This window comes from Aulonocara sp. 'chitande type north' Nkhata Bay, linkage group LG16 (genome assembly GCF_057382095.1).
Source record: "Aulonocara sp. 'chitande type north' Nkhata Bay isolate Kocher_YH1m ecotype deep benthic linkage group LG16, A_spYH_male_GT1.1, whole genome shotgun sequence".
In the NCBI taxonomy this organism is placed as follows: domain Eukaryota; kingdom Metazoa; phylum Chordata; class Actinopteri; order Cichliformes; family Cichlidae; genus Aulonocara; species Aulonocara sp. 'chitande type north' Nkhata Bay.
This window is the reverse complement of record NC_141359.1, coordinates 19,817,254-19,837,632: the sequence shown is the minus strand read 5'-3', so window position 1 is coordinate 19,837,632 and position 20,379 is coordinate 19,817,254. Positions and strand designations below refer to the sequence as shown.

The window sequence follows — 20,379 nt, the reverse complement described above, 5'->3', positions numbered from 1 at the left end:
TTGCTTGTGTGGTATCTGTATGTTTCAATGGTTTTCTGTCTGATGTTGTGTAGTTATAAATAAGCTGTATTTAGTTCGCACCATGTCACACAACACTACTGACCTTCTACTTCAGCACTAGGTCCAGCTCCACCCATTTGGCCCAATAGTGAGCACCACTTCAAGAATTAGGGTGCTGTAAAACTGCTATAAAGCAAGTGTTTTATAGGAAGCACTGATGGCCTTCGATCCAGGTCTGCTCTCTCAGACAGCACCTTAAGATTAGGGATGGGTACCGGTTCTGACATAAACGGTAGTAACCAGACTGAAAAGCAGCGCACATTTCGGTGCTTTTTTTTTTTTTTTTTCCTGAGATGTCATACACTTTGGATTCTAGCCAATCATTTTACTTTTCCAAGGATAGTAGGCGGGCCCAGGTACACATGTTCTTTTAGAGCAGAGCTACAGATTAAAAGTGCCCAAGGCAAAGCGGTGAAAAGTCTGGCTGTACTTCACAGCAAAAGATGCAAACTCAGCAGCCTGCAACAAGTACTTTAAGGTGATACTGTCAAAGGAGGTAACACCTCGAATCTGATGAAACACCTGGCGACACATAGCGTTTTTTTAAAAGCCGAGAAATGCACCGTATTTGATAGCTTGCTGCAAGACCTCACACCAAGCACATCTACTGGGTGTGGTAGATCTCCATTAGCAAGTTAGCACAGATCGCCCCGTGCGTGGGGCTGGACGGTGCTTATCATTTTGCAGAAAAAAAGAGACTGCTAAAAATAAAAACATAAGAGGTTTTTGGACAAAGTTTGTGTTCTCCATTCTTTAAGCACCAGTAGAGCACCGTTTAAGCACCGGCACCATTTCAAAAGTACCGATTTGGCACCGGTATCGGATAAAACTTGAACGATACCCATCCCTACTTAAGATACACATTTCTGCAAGTTCTACTTCCCTCAGTTTGCTGTTAACATGGAGATAAGTCAGGCTTTGAGGAAAGCTTGTGCTTCTGTTGGCCGTTGCTTATGAAAGCTCAGGGTTATGTCATGGTTACTGAAAATACGATTTGCACTTGGATGTGTTACATACCAAAATTCTTTTACGATCCTTTTCTGACAGGAATTTCACCGGTGGGTATTTCTGAGAAAAACTGTAAGAGAGAACACAAAAACCTTTTGTAGAGAACATCTGGAGAAACAATCACATAAGCCCAAAGCAAAACAGAACAATCTAGGATCTTACTCTCAATCCAGGTCCTGTAATCTTATTAATAAACATCAATAAACTATATTTTATGGTTACCTTTGGTGCAGCTACAATTAAAAACAAAGATATGAGCTGGTTAATCATTTAGAGAAGTGTATTTATTTCAAGACTGCTTATGGGAATATAACACTGTTTCAAGAATAACCTCAACTTGATTATTAAAACTGGCCTTTAAATAACCACAACGCTGCACCACTAAGCCTGTGCTGTATGCATGATGAAACAAACGAACATTTTTCACAGAACATTCACATTTTTTGTGGAGGAATTATGCCCCACTCTTCTCCTTCAACAATGCTAAAGTTCATTGAGATTCGCTGGCATTCATTAATGCTCAACTCTTTGAAGGTCGCAGCAAAACATTTCAGTCAGGTTGAGTAAAGGACTTTGACCGGGCCATTGCAGCACCTTGATTCTTCTATTTTTTCATTTTAGCCTTTCTGTTGTAGATTTGCTGCTGTGCTCGGGATCACTTTAGTATCTCTGTAAATACAAGTCTGCGCATAAATTGTGTGTACGAACGTTTCACGCAAAATTCAGTGTTTAATCAATAATTTCACGTGTTTTACAAACACATTTTGTAGCACCTCTGACCAAACATATGAACAAATGAAGGCCTGGCTGTCGTAGGAAATTTTAAAATGAATGCGCTGCTACTACTCATAATAATTTTTACTATTGCCTTTTGGTTATTTATGGTTTTCCAAAACATCATGAACCAAAGAATATTTAGAATTACCATAAAAATCAAAAAGTATTCAATATTCCTTATCTATGACATCTTAAACAATCATATATTTCATTACAAAATTAGCTCACTCAAGGGGAAACAATATTCAGTACCTCCATTATTTTAGCTCAAGCTTTTATTCATTGATTTATTTAATTACTTTCTTTTAATACTGTTCACTCACAAGGAAACACTGTGAAAAGCAGCCCCTTTTTTTGGCTTGACAGCTAGTGTAAAGTGTTTGTGCTGATGTGCTGTGTTTGGGTTTTGTCAAACCTTACAGGCAAACATCTCCACTTTGAATTTACCAGAACGTCCACTCTTAGGAACACTGCAGCCTTTTAGTAACACACACCTGAATGCTCCATACCAGCAAACCCTGAGATCTTCTACTTTATAGAGGTGCTCACAGTTGCTGATGATCAAATAACTAAGGCCATTTGATTGGTGACACCTAATTGATATTTCCCCTCTTAAATCCTGTTAAAGCAGTAAGGGAGAACTGTTTTTCACAGGGCTTAGCTTTCAATGATCCACAGTCGCTCTTCAGGAGCACAAGGTAGATATAAAATGTGCTCCATTTAGAGGTTCTTGTTGCCCTCACACATGTTAAACTAGGGATAACGGGCTCATTTAAACACGTACCTTTGTATGTCAGTGTTATTAGCATTAAAGGTACTAAAGACAAATATGTATAATTAACACCTTCAAGCTGGATTACTGTACCCAGAGATGCTACCATAAAAACAATGCAAAATTAGGTTAATTAATTGATAGCCTGTGATGTAGAAATCTTCTTATCACAAGTAACAAATACCACCAGATGCAATTAATTAGCTGCTGTTGCATTCATTCTGTCTTCAACGTCTGTTAAAGAGAGATAAACCTTTTAAATAAGCACAGAATGTTAATCCATGTGCAAGTTATTCAGATGCAGCATTCTCAGTCTATAAGTGCCCTTTCAAATGAAAATTCAACAGTTTAAAGTAGGAAATGAAGGCATATATAACGCTGACCCTTAAACCTACTTATTAGTCCATTAAGCTTTCCTTCACACCGAGCTATGAGCAAATATTTTAAGATCTCAATGGAAACAAAAACAACAAAAAAACCAGATACAAACCTTTGTTCCAGGTCACGAATCTTTTCTTTGAGAGGAGCCACAACCTAAAGTGAGATAAAAAAGGGAGAAATGCATGAGCTGAATTAGCAATGCCCTTAAGTAAATAATAAATTAATCCTCCAGTGGTTCAATTTTACCACCGCAGCGTGCTAATGTAAGTTTATCACTAAGTTCATGTTATTTTCATAACATTGATTTAGTCAAGAGATGAAATCATGTGTATTCCTTGCAAAACGTGCAAATTTTTATGTTTACTGAATATTCCTGTCCTTTAGACCCAAACTAGTCCTATACAATACAAACAATTCAAAAAGCATAGTGATCCCTATGGACATTTGAAAATATTTTTCCTTTGGTACAGACAATTCAAAAAAGAAATTACACAAATACAAAAAATGATTAGTGCACAAACTTACACTTTAGAGAATTACAGATTAAAGCAGCAAGAAATGATAGATATTCCCAGAGAGAATTGAGTCAGGGCTGATGGAAACATTTCACTGTAGTTGAAGAGAAATGTGAGTCGAATTTCAAGATTAAAAGGATGGAAAAAGGATGAACTTCACAGACAGCAACTTTGTCAAATGTATCGTATATCCAATGATTTATAATAACCAAATGCTATAAACACGCTCGCTGCGGATTGTTTTAATATAATTGCCTATTTCACTGCAGGATTCTTCTCAAAAAACCTGACCTGTCAAATGTCAGAAATAGATTTTTTTTATTTTAGTTTATATCTAACAATTTTAAAGGACAGAAAACCAACATGACTATATTAACACTGCCTGTTTTGTCTGACCAACACTCTGAACCAGCAATTACAACTTCACTGTATGCACTGAACTCGAGAGAAACCAGAACAAAACTAATTTATAGTACCGTTGCATTAAAAATAACTATTCAATGAAGTCTTTGCCTATTACTCAAAACTCCCTGCAGCTACCTGCAGTGACAGTGTTTTCTACAGGTATAACTATATGACTGAACTAGAATCTACCCCTTGCATTTCTATGCCAACCACTCAACCTGTGGTTTGCATCCATTTGTGTGTTTAAATAAATACATGGAGTAAAGACTTTCAAAGTATTTAATAGTTGGGAACCACAGACCTTTTAAAAGGTCAAAAGATATTTTTGGGGCATTTACCAATTGGAAGGTCAGTGGTTCAATTCCCAGCCCTTCCAGGCAGCACATTAAAGTGTCCCTGAGCAAAATACTAAACCCTAAACTGTCCCTGATGAATCACAGAAGCTTGTGTGTGACAGTTAGAATCTGCTTAAAAGGCACAGAACAGAGTATGTGTGCTTATGTGGTCAGGTGAAATGGCATGTAGTCTAAAATGCAACAGCCCATATTATAAAATACCCTCACCTTATTGTTTTATCCCATTAACACTGGTTTGTAATATTACCATAAGAGCAAATAAATCCTCAAGTCATCAACAAAACCACGTGTTGTGTGATCACAGTGACCTTGGCCAATGGCAAAAAAAGAAATCTAATCAGCCGCACCAAATGTAATCAATTTCCCTCCATATGTTCCTGCAATATCATTCCCACGAATGGGCCAAACATGAGCTCACAGTGACATCTGATCGTCAAATAAAAAGTATTCACTTTTGACTTCAACTATGAAAAAAAAATCCCCTGCTTTCAAGAGCAGTCATGTTAATGAGAGTGTGACGGTTGGACGAAGGTACAGACGGACAAGCCAAAAAAAAAAAAACGCAGCACCTCTGGGCACAGCTGTCGTGGCACTGAGGCATAAACAGGACTGAAGAGGTTTCAGGATGCACAAAGTGCAACAATCCTATTTTTAGCTAACAGGAGTAAAATCTCCTCACAATCTTTAGCTGGTGAGTGTTTTTTTGTTTTGGTCTGCAGACCTGACTCCACGCATCTACGATCCTATTCGTCACCACTTGTACAAATATTTAAATCCATTTTCACTTTATGAAAAATCCCCTGCAGTTGGTCACACTTAACTATCCACCTGTGCTGCCTGTTCTAAATCCTAGAATTAGGAGTCAGCTCACAATTTGTCGCTCGCCTGAGAATAATAATTTCCCTCGGCTACAGAGCTTATTGCGCAGTAACTGCTGCAGCTGTTACTGATGACGACACTGTTAATTCACTCAACAAGAAGCAACCCTGCTGTGCACTATTTGTAGATCTGTCCAAGGCTTTTGATACTGTCAGCAACAGTCTTGTCACAGAATTTGCTCTTTGTGGGTTTTGATGTTTAATGCCTTAACAGATTTGAAATATATCTCCCAGGATTACGTCTAACAATAGTTTCACCCAAGTCACAAGAGGGCAGATAAAGATGTGCATGCAGATTTACTACTATTTACTCTTTACCAAAATTCAATACTTCAGAAAATAATTTATGATTAATGTTTCCAGTCTTATGCATGTACTAAATTACATTCAACAAAAACTGCAGTTACATGCTCTTCTCCACATCATTTACATTGCTTGGGCGACCCTTCCAGCCTTATAGAAAAACTGTCCTCGAAAGATAACACTGAATATTTTAACTGTGGCTATCTGCAAAAGTGCTGCTGGACGAGATCATTATAGCACTTTTTATGGAGTTATATTGAAAGCTTTGATGATCCTTGCTGACAGAAGGCACCCTCATTTATATAACTTTATCACTTGCTCTAATAATAAAAAAAATAAATAAATAAAATTTAAAAAAAAACAGGTCACAGAAAAACTAGAGCAAGAAACATAAACAATACAATCGTTGAACTAGGAACAGCTGGTTTCCAATAGCAATTTCCTGACAATAATTTGACAGCAAGCAGTACAAAAAGGCTGGAAAGTATGTGTCAATATATTATTCAGTCAACAGTTGTTCAGTTTTTAGCAGAGTATTGATAAGCTTCAAACAAAGAAATGTCATCCTAGAGGTTAAAAAACAAACAAACAAACAAAGAAAAAAACCAACCATCCACTTTACTCTTAAATTCATGGTAATCTGTGAGTCAAGAAAAAAAAAGTGAGTCAAAAAACAAATAAAATTCTAAAGACTACGTTGAAAAGAAACTAACTGTGTTATAGGTCTTCCAAACTAAATAAAAAAATTCTAAACTTACAGTTTGGTAACAGAAAAAACTACAATACATGGTCAATGAAAAGTATATAAACAAATAATAAGAAAAGTGACTCCAACCATATGAAAAGCAGATTATTGAACAATTTTGACAAAAAGGTGACCTAATTTGGGGTGGTGGGTGTGTTTTTCAACAAAAAAACAAAACAAATCTCGGTCAGATTAATAAGGAAAGAAGTAAAAGCATGGATTGTCCCAACACGTACACCTTTGTGAGGCCGTATTCTAGTAAATTATTAATACAAATGTCAAATATGTCTGTGAAAAAGTGAAACAGTAGCTGATAACACAGAGCAGAGCTCCTTGGACCTGTGAATATAAAACAGATCAGTGTGGTGAGAACTGCTTTTTTGTTTCAAACTCACGTCTTCAATTTGTTGCTTGATCTTCATTTCTCCGATTTCTTGTATTGATCTATGAAGAGAGAGAGATACAAAGAAAAGGCCAAAGGACTTAATCAAGGACAAGGATATAACTACAAGTTTAAGCATGCTGTGACCTATAGGCAGCAACACACAACACATCACCTGTCTGTTCATTCAACCCTCTACATTCATTGTTTCTGCTTACTGTTAACTGATAGCGAAGCAGAACAGGGATGAGTGTTTCCGGCTAGCTCAAGAAGGTAATCAATTATAATAATGATTAAAAGGCAAGGGAAAAGTCCAGCTAAATGCAACTGATTAATACAATACAGAAATGTCTTACATGCTTTACCCAAATCACAGTAAATAGTTTGTATAGCTTTATTTCATTACATGCACCTAAGTAGCTTAATGTTTTTATCAATTACCTTCTAAACTTAATTTGAATTTATTTGCATGTCTAGTAGTGACATGGCTTGTTTAACCCTTCATATTTACAGATCGACACAAACATTCAAATATTGATTTCAAATATTGCGATCAAATATATCGATGCATAAATAATCCCAGTGAGCCAAAAGCTCCGGCTTGAGACTGCTCTAAAAGCTCAGTTTCCAACATTTTTTCTACTTTTGCGTTGTGCTGATGTCAACTGAAGGGAAGTAGTATGCAAGTATTTTGTGTTTTGGTTGACACCACAACAACAGCCAAAAGGCAAAATGTTTGTTCTCACAACATCACAGATGACTAAACAACACAGCCCAATTTGAAGCCGGATTTTGGGCTAGGCTAATGCTCTCAGAGGGGGGAGTCCCATCTGTAAATTACACTGCTGAAGAGCCAGAACCGCTAGATGTAAATAACATTATATCAATGAAATGTTTGTCTTGTATGGATAATCAGATCAAACAGCTTATGACTATAGTCTGCTATAAAGCTGCTCTCTGTAATCCCACTAAGCCGTTTAAGCTGTTTTACAACAGCTAAAAAAAATGTATGTAGAAAAGCAGTTAAAAGCAACAATGAGAGAGATGCAACACAGTCACTATTTTATGCACTTCTATATTTCCTGAGTGCAGAAGGCTTCCACTTCTGTTTGCATTTCAGACCATTTCTCTCAGGTATCTTTTAACAGGAATACAAATATTTTTTTCTGAACAGCAAGCACAATCCAGGAATAAAATACAGAGCTGGAAGCGAGCATAGCTGACTTCAAAGTCAGCCAGCATACCCACCATCTTTGAACAGGATTAACACATCTTACTACGCGCTGCTTTTTCACCATCGCTACCACACTGCAGCTGTTTCATTACAATTCAATCTACTCCTGACAGCTAAGTCTCCTCAGAACGCCAGGAGTAGAATGCCTTTTTTATATTACTCCTTTTATTTCATATCATACAAGGCGGTAGATTCATAACCGTAAATTCCTGTTGTTGTGCAGCAATAAGCATCTGTCATTATGGAGTAATGACACATTGTAGACTGATCTCCACAGACACTTGTCAGGACTGGTTAATTAAACAGATAAAACAGCACAAAACAGAAGAGCAGAATGGTCGTCTTCATGAGACGCCCTACTTCTGGCAAAAAATGAGACATTATAGAGATGAGTAAACATTATGCCAGCATTCGGGGAATGCTATCAATTCTGATTAGTGTTAAGTGCATCGTTGGAGACTTACATCGGCTATATTTTTTCCCACCCATTTGAAGTACAACAATTTGGCCACAACTACTAATACAAAAGCTTCCTCGGCATGTTTACAATTTGAAACAGAAAAAAGCTGGTATTTATGTTTATGAGTTTATTAAACACATCTACATAAATGTCTTGATGTCTCGCAGATTTTCTGCATTTTATGCTTCAAGCCCTTCATAGGGCTTGTTGAAATCAATCACATCTGTCAATAGCCTAATCACATTTAAAGTGTTGATAAAATTCTGGTGTGGCAAACCATGCAAAACATTGTACAGATAATCAAGTTAATGTGCCGAGTGAGGCTAATGTTAACAGTGCTACTGACAGCAGTCTTCTATCACTGAAGGTTAATTTTCACACAGCTGTGCAGCATGTGTTTACACATCAGTCCCATCGAGTGGTTACATGCCAGTTTACTCTGACTCAGTTTACATTCACCCATTCATTTTCTAAAACAACACAAAAGAAGGCTAGCTATACAACTTCCCATAACTGAGGGAGCACTGCTGACATCAGCGGAGACAAGGAAAAAAATCTAATTGTGTCTAAATGTGAATTCTCCTCACTTTAATTTGATCCAAATGGAAGAAAAGTATTAGTATTGAGTAGGGCTGCAACAAACGATTATTTTGATAGCTTACAGCTTGAAGTGTTTAAGGTATTTGCTAACTAAAAATAAAGACAAGATGATTGTTTATTAAACTTTTAATGAAATTTGCAGATGTCTCAGTGGAGTTTAATAAACTTGGCCGTCTGTTCTATGTAAAATATAACAGGACACTGGAGTAAATTCTCTACCATTTCACACTTCTGTTTAATCAGTTCTGTTTGACATTTATTCAGCTGTGTAAAAACGATAACTTTAATCTCAGCCAAACCAATTTACTGAGGAACAAATAAAACACTGAAAAAAGCCAAACAATAACATTTTTAAATTAGCTGACTTATATATCATGTTTAACCTGAGTAACGAAAGACCACGGGGGTTTGAAAATTATAGGCTGGGAGTCCGGTGTTCTCACCAGCTCTAGTAAGCCTTGAACCCCGGCTAGCTATCGAGCTGGTGGGTAACAGACGTCTCCGAAAACATTGGAGCGCTTTTGAAAATATGTGGTGTCTTGATAAACTGAGCAGATATTTGAAGTTTACACAGCTACATTCTCGCCTGAAAATATGTTAACAGTTTATTTTGTGAACCAGAAAGAATAAGAGTAATATTAAAACTAAGTAGCTGCCGCCATTGTTGGAAACTGGAATTGGCAAGGCCGCGTCACTGTAACGTAATTGGCCTACAAATGCGGCCTCCGAAGGATGGAGGTCACTGCTTCTTCTTATTCTTCGGGGGTTTAACGGCAGCTGGCATCCCTGGACATGCAGTGCTACCATCTTCTGATTCAGCCCGTTATTACACTCTTAAATCCTACTACTTATTCCTGCGTCTTTCGGGATCTTACAAAGCTTCAAACAACGCGTCGACTATTAAATTAGTCGTCGACGATTTTAATAGTCGACGTAATCGTGACTATTAGACTAATCGTGGCTGCCCTAGTATTGAGCTTTTCCCCACAGTAGCTACTCAAACTGAAAGAGTGTGTGTGTGTGTGTGTGTGTGTGTGTGTGTGTGTGTGTGTGTGTGTGTGTGTGTGTGTGTGTGTGTGTGTGTGTGTGTGTGTTTTTAAACACATTCATAGAGTACTTCATGCTGTGAACTTGAATGCTTTATATTCATTGGATCCACAACTACAACCATTTCAGAATCACTAATGTCTCTGGACTGCGGGTGGAAGTTAAGGCACCCACAAGGAGAACATGCAAACTCCACAGAAAGGCCTTGGCCAACAAGAAGAGTCAATCCAGACCATTTTTCCTGTAAGGCGACAGTGCTAACCACTGTACCGCCCAAGTATGGCAATTAACTAAGACCAAGCATAACTTTTATGAATGTTTATCATACTTTTCCGTTCTCATTCATTTGCTGTTTGCTAAACCGTGTATGCAGTATAAAATCCCCACTGACTGCTCTTAAACAGCTATTAATTTAATCTAAAACATTGCAATGATGACATTAACAAGCAAAATGCCAATCACTGCAGTGACTGTTGTGCACTTTTTCAGAGTCAGTAATAAACTATGGTGTAAAACAAAGGTTTCAATTAATAAAGCAGTTCTGCTTTATTAAGACAAAACATAAGGCTCCTATGGCTGTGTGAATATGGGAGAACAACAAGTTTCAATTTTACTTGGCTGATGTTTTTTGCTCTAATAACTATAATTAACAGTACACAAGTATTTTTTTTTATCTTTTCATTAATGGAAATTTCATTTTGTATATGTATAATAAAACACTGACCTTTTAATGGCTCTACACCTGCTGCAACAGGTTACAGATACTATTGTTCACTTTACCTCAAGTCTCAATGTAAATGCTTAAAGTTATTGTACTTTTGTACAAATATAATCAAACTAAAAATGAAAAGCAGTATGTTATAATTCATCTTATGTTTTATATGTTTGTGACACTGTAGTGACACATCCAAAACCATTTTAGATGGCAATAATGCTACTGTATCTGTCTCAGGTTCTTTGAGCACTTTAAATAATGCTGACAGCTGAGTGGGTCATGTTGGAGCTAATGAGGACTGAACAACAGTTCAGTATCTCAGTATAGTTTCTCTCTGAAATTACATAAATGCACGAATAAAGGAAAAAGCAGATTGTTACCCTCTCAGATTACCAACTACTACATTACCATTATGAGACAGACAGAGTTGTCCTGGCCAGTAAATTAGTGACGCATTAGGTACAATACTATATTCACACACAGCACACGGGCAAATTGGTCATGGGTTAATCAGCTGCCATTCCCATTATGGAGGCTTGGGACCAGCACTATGAGTAAACCAGCTTTTGATCCCCAGACGCAGAGTTTGTGTCTCCTCTCGGCCTCAAACCAGGTTTACTTGTTAGTTAAGTTGGGCAGCAGCGACTGGTGGAAAAACTTGTAATGCGAGTATCTACAAAAGCTGCCAGATGGCTGAGAATCCAAGCTTCCAAACCTGTTATGAAGACAAACGGCAGGTGCATTTCCTTTTCCCCCCCATTTAGAATTGTGTTATTTTACAGTTCTAATACTTTACCTATTATTCTACAACATAGAAATAATAGAAATAAATGTATCAATATTTCCCCCCAAAGTTTTGGGCCTACAAGCAGTCAGAGCAGTTTGTGTCAGAATTAGAAGCAAAACAAAGGAAATAAAACGTGTATTTTTTAAACAGACTATCATCAATCATACAGTCATATTGATAAGAAAATCCACAGGATGCTGCGCAGTCCTCTGCAAAACAAAGTACACCCTTACTTCTAGGAATTAAGAGAGTAAGTAGAAGCCGTACATTGATCTGGAGGAGTCAGGCGTGTGTTAACATAATGCTATGATCTTCCTGGGAGTGAACATACCAGCAAATTCCCCCCGAGGTCAGACCATTTAATACTCAGAGACATTAAAAAAAAAAAATCAACATCCTTTGGACAAACAAGAAGAAAGTGGAGATGTTTGCCCATAATGCACAGCACCACATTTGGAGAAAACCAAACACAGCCTATCAGCACAAACATGTAATACCAACAATCAGGCATGTTGGTCGAGGGCTGATGATTAGGGTTTGTTTTGCAGCACAGGACCTGTGCACCTTGCAGTTATTGAGTCGACCATGAACTCCTCTGTATGCCAAAGTATTTTAAAGTCAAATATGAGACCATTTGCCTGACAGATAAAGCCTTGCTGAAACTGGGTGAAGCAGTTGGTCCATGAACCCTAGAACAGCACCAAATCGACAGCAGAATAACTTGGACATTAGGGTGGAGCAAGGGGTGTTGTGTTCCAACCACCCAGACAAAGTCCAGACCTAAACCTGAGTGAAATGCTTTATTGCAACCTTAAGAGAGCTTTGCATAAACAAATGCTCCCAGCCGTGAATGAAGTGAAGCAATGTCGTAAAGAAGAGTGGGACCACAATTCCTTCACATTGATATGAGAGACTGATAAAGTCACACAGAAAGCCATTACTTCAATTGTTGCTGTTAAAGCTGGTTTTACAAGCTACTGAATCATGGGGTGTGTAGTGTACTCAGTTCTCCCAAAGGAATGCACAGAGTTCTGTGAAAACTCTCTTTTATATGATTATACATGATTTCAAGCAGAAGATAAATGAATTACTATACCTCATGTTGGTGTATGTTCCCCAAACAGCTAAAAGAGAGAAAGAGAACACATAATAATGGCATCATCATGAATGCAATACGAATAAACAGAGCAGTGCCACATTGAGGCAGCTAGACTTTCAATGATAAACACAAAAACCGCTGAAGACAAACAAGTAATGAAAACTGATCCAATTGTTTTTTCAACTACTGCTGTACACAAGTGGATCTGAAATCACTGAGCAATGAACTTACTATAGCAGTTAGTGTCGTTATTAGAACTGTCACATTTTGACTGTGTCCAATCTCTGAACACTTGCAACAAATGTTTATTCTCACTATTAATTAGCCTGCTCATTACTTTGTCAATTTTTCAGATTAATTCCTAAAATATCCTTTAAATTTCCCAAAGGCATTAGAAACAATTATATGAAATCAAAAACATCCAGAGGGGGCGACTTGTAGGCAGTCTACCCTTTGAAAGGTGCACTCTGGAGGACTAGAGGACTGGGGGGCTTGGCCACCCAACAGTTGGTTGTTGTCACACGAGTACAGTTTGTCATGAGTGAAAATAAACTGTAGAGATGGCAACTTGGCGACAAGAATAAAAGATTTTTTAAAAATCGTACGCTTACAGGCAATATAGGCGATCAAAGCGAGGGCAAAAAGCAGCTTCATGATTCTTCTGTTTAAGCTTGATATCATCCAGATGATCCGCTTCATCATCCGCTCAATGCAGCAGGACCAGGAAACAAGCGAACCGCACGTTCAGGTCCAGCTATAGCATTTTGTTTTACAGCGGTTCATGTCCTCGGTGTGTCTCGGTTTTACTGGGCGGACAGGCTGGCGATGGCACCACAAATTCACAGAAAGTGTAGCCTGGCGGGGCAGGCAAGGGACAGATGCTACGTCCTGCTACGTCAACACCGAGCGGGAGCAGTTTACGTGGCTAGCAGCGCACGCACAGGTAGCACACAAAAAGGTGGCAATCTAAACCGTGGAGTGTCAACGTTCACAACTACGCCTAAACTTATTCGCTGACCCCATTTATACCCACACGGAGAAGGCGGTCATATTAGCTGCAGTACATGGCTACTTCTTTCGTACGCGGATGTGACTATCACACAGCTTCAAACTACTGTAACGCATTGATAACACTACGGACAGTTAGCCGTTAGCTTCACATTAAGCTACGCCTGTATAACAAGATTCTAAACTAAATATAACTGTCATTGAAACAATAGCAGAAATAAGCCGTGGCTAACGTTCATATTCGAATAAGCACCGCGAGAATAAATAAGTCGCTAATTTTAACCCCACTGAAATGTCGAAGTTTGCTCCTCTCGCCTGGGCCAAGGAATAACAGATGAGCGACTGCTCGGTGCTCGATTAAGCAGCCTGATTTTCTTGCAGCCTCTGTGACGTTCGTGAAATGTTGTGTGTGTACATATATACAATTTTATTTTTTAATTTTAGACATATCTTCCCCAAATTGTTGTTATTTGTAGTATTTTTTTTAATTCCATTCTTTAAGAAGGCGTAGCTTTCAAGTTCCAAACTCATTTCTTTTCATAACACACAATGGCTCATTCATTGCGCTACTTTCCAGTCTGAAGTGAACCTTGTTGAGTTTCCCATTTAAACCACTGTATCCCATTTTCCGCTTACTTGTTCTTGTTTATATACTACTGGGCGTAGTGTACCTGGAATCGAGTATTTTAACCGATGCATGAAACCACACATTTATAGACATAGGTTTTAACGGCTGCCGTTTTCTTTGTGAGTAGTCATCTTCAAGTCAAGTCATCTTTATTTATATAGCACATTTAAAAGACATCAAGTGTCGGCCAAAGTGCTGAACAAAGGGAGAATATAATGAAAGAATGAAAGTAGAAAGAAAACATTTTAAAAAAGAATTGTAAGACATGTAAGAGTATATAGCATATAATGTACATGCAAATATGCACATACATATACAAAACTGTACACATTCACGCACAACTACACATATGTGAACATAACATATATGCACATACAACATCATCCAATAAGATAATAAGATCCCCACTCGCTGTCTGAGGAGGGTGCACAGTATCCTGCGGGACCAACATCACCCTGCGCGCCACCTTTTCCATCTGCTGCCCTCAGGGAGAAGGTACAGGTCTATACAGGCCAGAACATCCAGACTGGCCAACAGCCTGTATCCACAGGCTGTGAGGCTCCTGAACTCTCTGCCCCCCTCTCACGGACAATAACCATATCCAACTTCTTAATAGCAATGAACTGGTCTGCATTGGTGCATCATATCTTTATTCTCTTCCCCCTCCTGCCCCCCCCCCCCCCCCCCCCTCTTTCTTAAATAGATAACTATCATATCTGATATCATATCTCACAGTACAATAATATTGAATGGGTTGCATTGTTGTATTTTGTCATGTTTCTCAGGTCTTTGTCTGAATTTCTACGAACATTATTGCTAAGGATTGTCTTATTGCATTGGAGTCACACTGGGTTAAATATGTACACTTGGGTTTTAAGGGGTATTTATTATTTTCTTCTTTTTTTGGGGTTGTATGGAAGCCCCAAACGCAATTTCATTGTTCTTGACAATGACAATAAATAAATAAATACTAAATACTAAATACTAATACTAAAAGAGACCAAATAGACAGAATAAAAAAGGATATCAAAGAGACCCGAAAGCCTTGGAAAATAGGTAGGTCTTGAGATTCGATTTAAAGACTTCCAAGGATGAAGAGGATTTTATGAAGGGGAGAAGACTATTCCAGAGTCTCGGGGCAGCAATGGAGAAAGCCCTGTCACCTCTAGATTTGAGCTGGGAGCGTGGAACTGATAAAACCATCTGACTGGAGGAGCGCAGAGATCAAGTGGGTAAGTGCAGGCTAAGAAGATCTGAAATGGAACCTGGAGCCATTTATTACACAGCGTGCTGCGGGATAAGCCTGTTCTAACGTTTGAGTCTAAGGTTTATTTTTTAGCACCTGAGGCTCTTTTTTGCTTTTCTTCCGTAAATACTCTGCGTCTTCCACGTGATTCAGTTTATTTTGAAAAGTCTCAACAGGATCTTGAGCTTTATTGTGAAAGGTTTATGTGGAAAATAAACGAGCGGACACGCGGTGATTTTACCGTCGTTGTGATTAGGTGCTTGTCCATCTGTAGTGTGGTAATATTAAATATAAGAGAAAGGGAGAACTTTAAGAAATTAATATAGCCACTACAGTGACCATCAAAACGATGAAAAAATATTGCCATAAACAGTTTATTTTGCGACACCACGGAACACACGATAATGTAAAATGAAACATAGACGTTTTTCGCAGCCCTAATATATATATATATATATATATATATATATATATATATATATATATATATATATATATATAAAAACACCCAGCACGCCCCTGCGGGCGGTTTATCCTTCAAGCTCGGGTCCTGGGAGCTTGAGGGTCCTGCGCAGTATCTTAGCTGTTCCCAGGACTGCGCTCTTCTGGACAGAGATCTCCGATGTTGTTCCCGGGATCTGCTGGAGCCACTCGCCTAGCTTGGGAGTCACCGCACCTAGTGTTCCGATATATATATATATATATATATATATATATATATATATATATATATATATATATATATATATATATATATATATATATATATATATATACACATATATATATATGGCATAAATTGTCTAGTCTGTGATATATCTTCATATCCCAACAGTTATTATTTTGATTCCCATTACCACTACAAAGAAGCTGACATTTGCTGTTTCAGATTAAATGTCTCATTATGAACAACAAAACACTGTCATTACTTATTTAATGAAAATTAAGCCAAAATGCTCCCCGTGCAGCTTTTTCGGTGTGGTTTCATCGGTCTCTCACATGATGAATTTTGTCTCACTCTTCTTTCCAGTGTTCCCTCAATTCTTTGTGGTTTGTGGGATTTCGTTTATCTACAGCTCTCCCAGCACAGCATTTCAGTCAAGTGGAAGTCTGGACTTTGGCTGGGTTATGGCAACATTGTAACATTGCTGCTGTTCTTGGGTTCATTGTCCTGATGCATGAAGAAGTTTCAACAAAACTTTAGCTGTCAGACAGATGGCTTCACATTTGACTCTAGAATACTATGTATCCGGTTGTTCAGTCTGACGTCACTAGCCGTGTCTGGGTCTAAACTCCGCTGCAGGTCCATATATCAAACGATCACTATGGCATTACTGAGAGTTGAAAAACTGTCTAAAGTCTTTCATCTTTAATAAAATGATCAGCGTTCTGCTCTACCAGGTGTAAGAATTGAGTTTAACATCCAGGCATCCATGAAAACGGAATTTATGACATTTAACGGAGTTAGAAGTTAGCAGGAAGTTAGCTCGCTAGCTTCTATCTAAATACAATATAGCATGTCCTGACTGCGGGGTTTTGGAAACAAATTAAAACGTACAGCTCTGTTATCACTTCCAGCATAAATGAAGACAGAAAACTAAACAGCAGTGACGTTTGTAGGGTTACTTAAGTTGGGCTAGCTGGTATATAATGATGTGCTAGGTGACCGCTAGCGACACAGCTATGTTAGCATAATATAAACAAGCTAACTTTTTTTCCACTCGATAAAAGTTACCGTGAGTGTTCTCGGTGGTCAGGAACAAATGTAATCGCATGGCAGGATGCTGTAAAAGGACCAAACTTCAGCCAGGAGAACAACTGAGATAATCCATCCACAATACGAGGTTAGTCATTCATATACTGCTGCATAGGCTGGGCTGTAGTTACATCCTAAGGTTTTAAAGACTGAGCTTAAATAAATGATTAGTGGTAATAAAAGCCGAGGGAGGTCAACAGTGATCACTGACTGTTTTAGGAGCTTTTTGAGATCAAATAGAAGAAAATACATAACATTAAACATGTTAACAACACAAAAGCCATATTAAACGCAGACTACTTTAGACCCGGAAGTAGGATTCGTCGCGTCATCACTGAACAACCGGATACTGGTATGGAGAGGAGTTTATGGTCGACTCAAAGAGTACAAGGTGCCCAGGTCCTGTGGCTGCACACAAACCCAAATCAACCCCCCTCTACCACTGTGCTTCACATAAGATGTTTGTGATGATATGCTGTATATGGTTTTCTCCAAATGTGGTGCTGTGCTTTGTGTCCAGCTTCACTTTGGCCTTGTTTATCCAACAGACATTGTTCCAAAAATCTTGTGGTTTGCTCTTGTCTTGATTGTGCTTTCATGAGTCTCAGACCTATAGCTTTTGAGTTTTTTGCAGTTTCTCTGAATATTGCATGGTCTGACCTTAGGGTAAATTTGCTGAAAGGTCCAATCATAGCGTGATTGTGACATTGTCTTGAACATTTTCCTCTTGTTAATTCTCTTAAAAATTGTCTTCAAATTGTTTGGAAGCAACCTTATAACCTTTCCCATACTGATGAGGAAAAAAACAGTTGCGAGAAGGATTACTCTAAGATTACTGCTCCTTCCTTGGCATTGTGTTCACAAACACCTGAATGCTCCAGACCTGCAAACTGTCAAAACTTATGCTTTCATACAGGTAAATCAAGTGCATTTTGTTAGCAATATCTTGCTGCTACTTAACCTCTTAATTCATATGGAAACAGCAAGGGTAATACCTCAATTTCTTACATGCATTTTGGCTGAAGTTTTGTCAAATAAATGACCAGATCTTTTTTCTTTTCTTTTTTTTTATCATGTCCTTAAAACTTTAGAGGATTTACTTTACTCTTATTCATTTGATTTGCAGGCAAATTTTCAACAGTGACATCAAAATAACACACTTCATCCCGCTTGATGGCTGATTTAACTATATATTAACTCATGGGCAATCTAGATCCACTTATGAAGGCTGGGTGTAGGGCTTGCTGGAGGAGGAAGCTATGATAAATATAGACTGAGACAGTTCATATCCTGGTCGTGCTTGAATACTGGGTAGAATATGAGCCCTCAGCTTAGGATAATCTGTTTGCCCAGGTCCTGAAGTGAACACCTCATTGACCATTGTCTACCAACCCACTTGAAAGTCTTATGGGGAAAACACTGGATGAAAAATAAAATTTTCCTGTTGGCCTTTTCGAGTGTGTGTCCCTTTTACATTCTAAGCACACACAAAAAACAACAACAAAGATGCTTTTCTTTCTACCTTTGATGTTTTTTTCCCCCTTTTTGTTGTTGTCGTTGTTGTTTCAGACAGCCATGAATTAATAATTCTGAGAGTTCCACATGAGCAAAGATGGAGATGGAAGTCTAACTTTCAGTGGGGGGGAACAGCTTTTTTAAAACCTTATTCTGGGTCCAAATCAGCAAATCTTCAATCTATGCAAAGGATTCTGTAGAAAGTGAGTTACAGCATTTAGCTTCTAGCTCTCATATTGATCATCAGCACATTATCCTGGGATTAAACACTGTACATAGGCTTACAGGAATATTATTATTAATGTTTAATGTTGTTGTTTGTTATTGTATTATTATGTGTTGTAATTGTATGTATTTGTTGTTTGGACTACATTGTTGTACATTGTGTGCTAAATTGCTTATTTATCATTTTTGTCTGACCTGTCACGGGCTTCAGATGAAAAGTAGCCTTCTGGCTAAATCTAGCATATTTACATTGAGACATAGCTCTGTCCCCTTTAAATACATGTATTCAAGTTCCAAAATACAGATGTTCATCACCCGAACTGCTGCCTGACTCTGTGCATTTCATTCTGTGAGATACTGTGAGAACCAAACAGAAAATTTTGCTTCATTTTTTCTTTTCTTTGTCAGCACAACCTTCAAATGCCCCTCATAAAATCAAACGCAAACATTTAGAGCACTTCACTTGGCAGTGGTCTCAGGCTTAGCTACAAAAACTGGATCCCTAAACTATGTCCTCCCTTAAATAGCCTGCTGCCCTAATTATGAAGGGCAACATCTTAGTTGTTGTCCATCCAAAGATGAGATTTAATTGTAAAATAAAATAAAATGTAAAAAAATTCCCTAGATCAGGGGTCTCAAACAGGTCCCATGTCCTACTGATTAACCCTTCCCCCACAGTTGTTCATAGTATAGTAATAAAGTCAAAGATAAACAATTAAATGGCAGAGTGGTTCCTGTCCCCCCCCCCCCCCCCCCCCCCCCCCCCCACTATCTACTATATAAATGTGTGTTTTTCTGTTTATAAAATGTCCAGGATAAAAATAAATTAAAAACGTAATAAATAAAAAGGGGGATTTTTCATGAATTAACACAAACTTTCCACTTTATAACTACAGTGTAAGCAATGAACCACTAAATCTTTTTCTGTAAGTTTACACATTTCTTATCATTTAAACCCAAAGAATCACACCGACAGCTGTAGCTCATTTACTACAGCAAAATCTTTATGATGTAGGAAAACTGAGATGTAATGTTGAAATTGCTCTTCTTATATTGAGATATCTCAGGGGTAAAATGTGCAGCTAGGGGTCTTCCACAAGCCAGGGCCACTTAAGATAGGGGGCTGTATGTGGCCCACGATGTAAAATGAGTTTGACATCCCTGCCCAAGACCCTTGCCCTCAACGTGACCATCACAGACATAAATAAAAGCCTTATACTACCCCCAGACCTAATTTCAACATTAAGCCCCACAGCGGAAAAGCAGCAGCTGCGTTAAATTTCCGCACACCCTATTTAAACTTAAATAGGTCCTCAGAAAGATATATGTACAAACAGACACGCATATAAAGCCCCCCTCACCCCCCACCACCACCTGTGGATCCAAGCATCCCACTACCCTGTGATGTAAGACTCGCCCTGCCTTTAAAAGTCCTGGCGCAGAGCCCAAATCGCATAACACCACTGGTGGCACAAGA

General features: G+C 38.3%; 1 protein-coding gene across 2 annotated transcripts in view; it reads right to left on the bottom strand.

Moving 5' to 3' along the window:
- Window positions 1–13,899, bottom strand: part of uxs1 (UDP-glucuronate decarboxylase 1) — a 34,161-nt gene extending 20,262 nt beyond the window's left edge. The window contains exons 1-5 of one of the 2 annotated variants that reach the window (XM_086266041.1): window positions 13,136–13,899; window positions 12,522–12,549; window positions 6,596–6,644; window positions 3,108–3,151; window positions 1,078–1,138 (exon numbers count right to left, since the gene is read on the bottom strand). In XM_086266041.1, coding sequence (XP_086122167.1) covers window positions 1,078–1,138; window positions 3,108–3,151; window positions 6,596–6,644; window positions 12,522–12,549; window positions 13,136–13,226 — 273 coding nt within the window. In that variant the 5' untranslated portion in view covers window positions 13,227–13,899. Of the gene's footprint in view, window positions 1–1,077; window positions 1,139–3,107; window positions 3,152–6,595; window positions 6,770–12,521; window positions 12,550–13,135 lie in introns of those variants that run through there. The other variant, XM_086266040.1, reaches the window with a different exon arrangement.
- Between the last annotated feature and the right edge of the window lie 6,480 nt (window positions 13,900–20,379).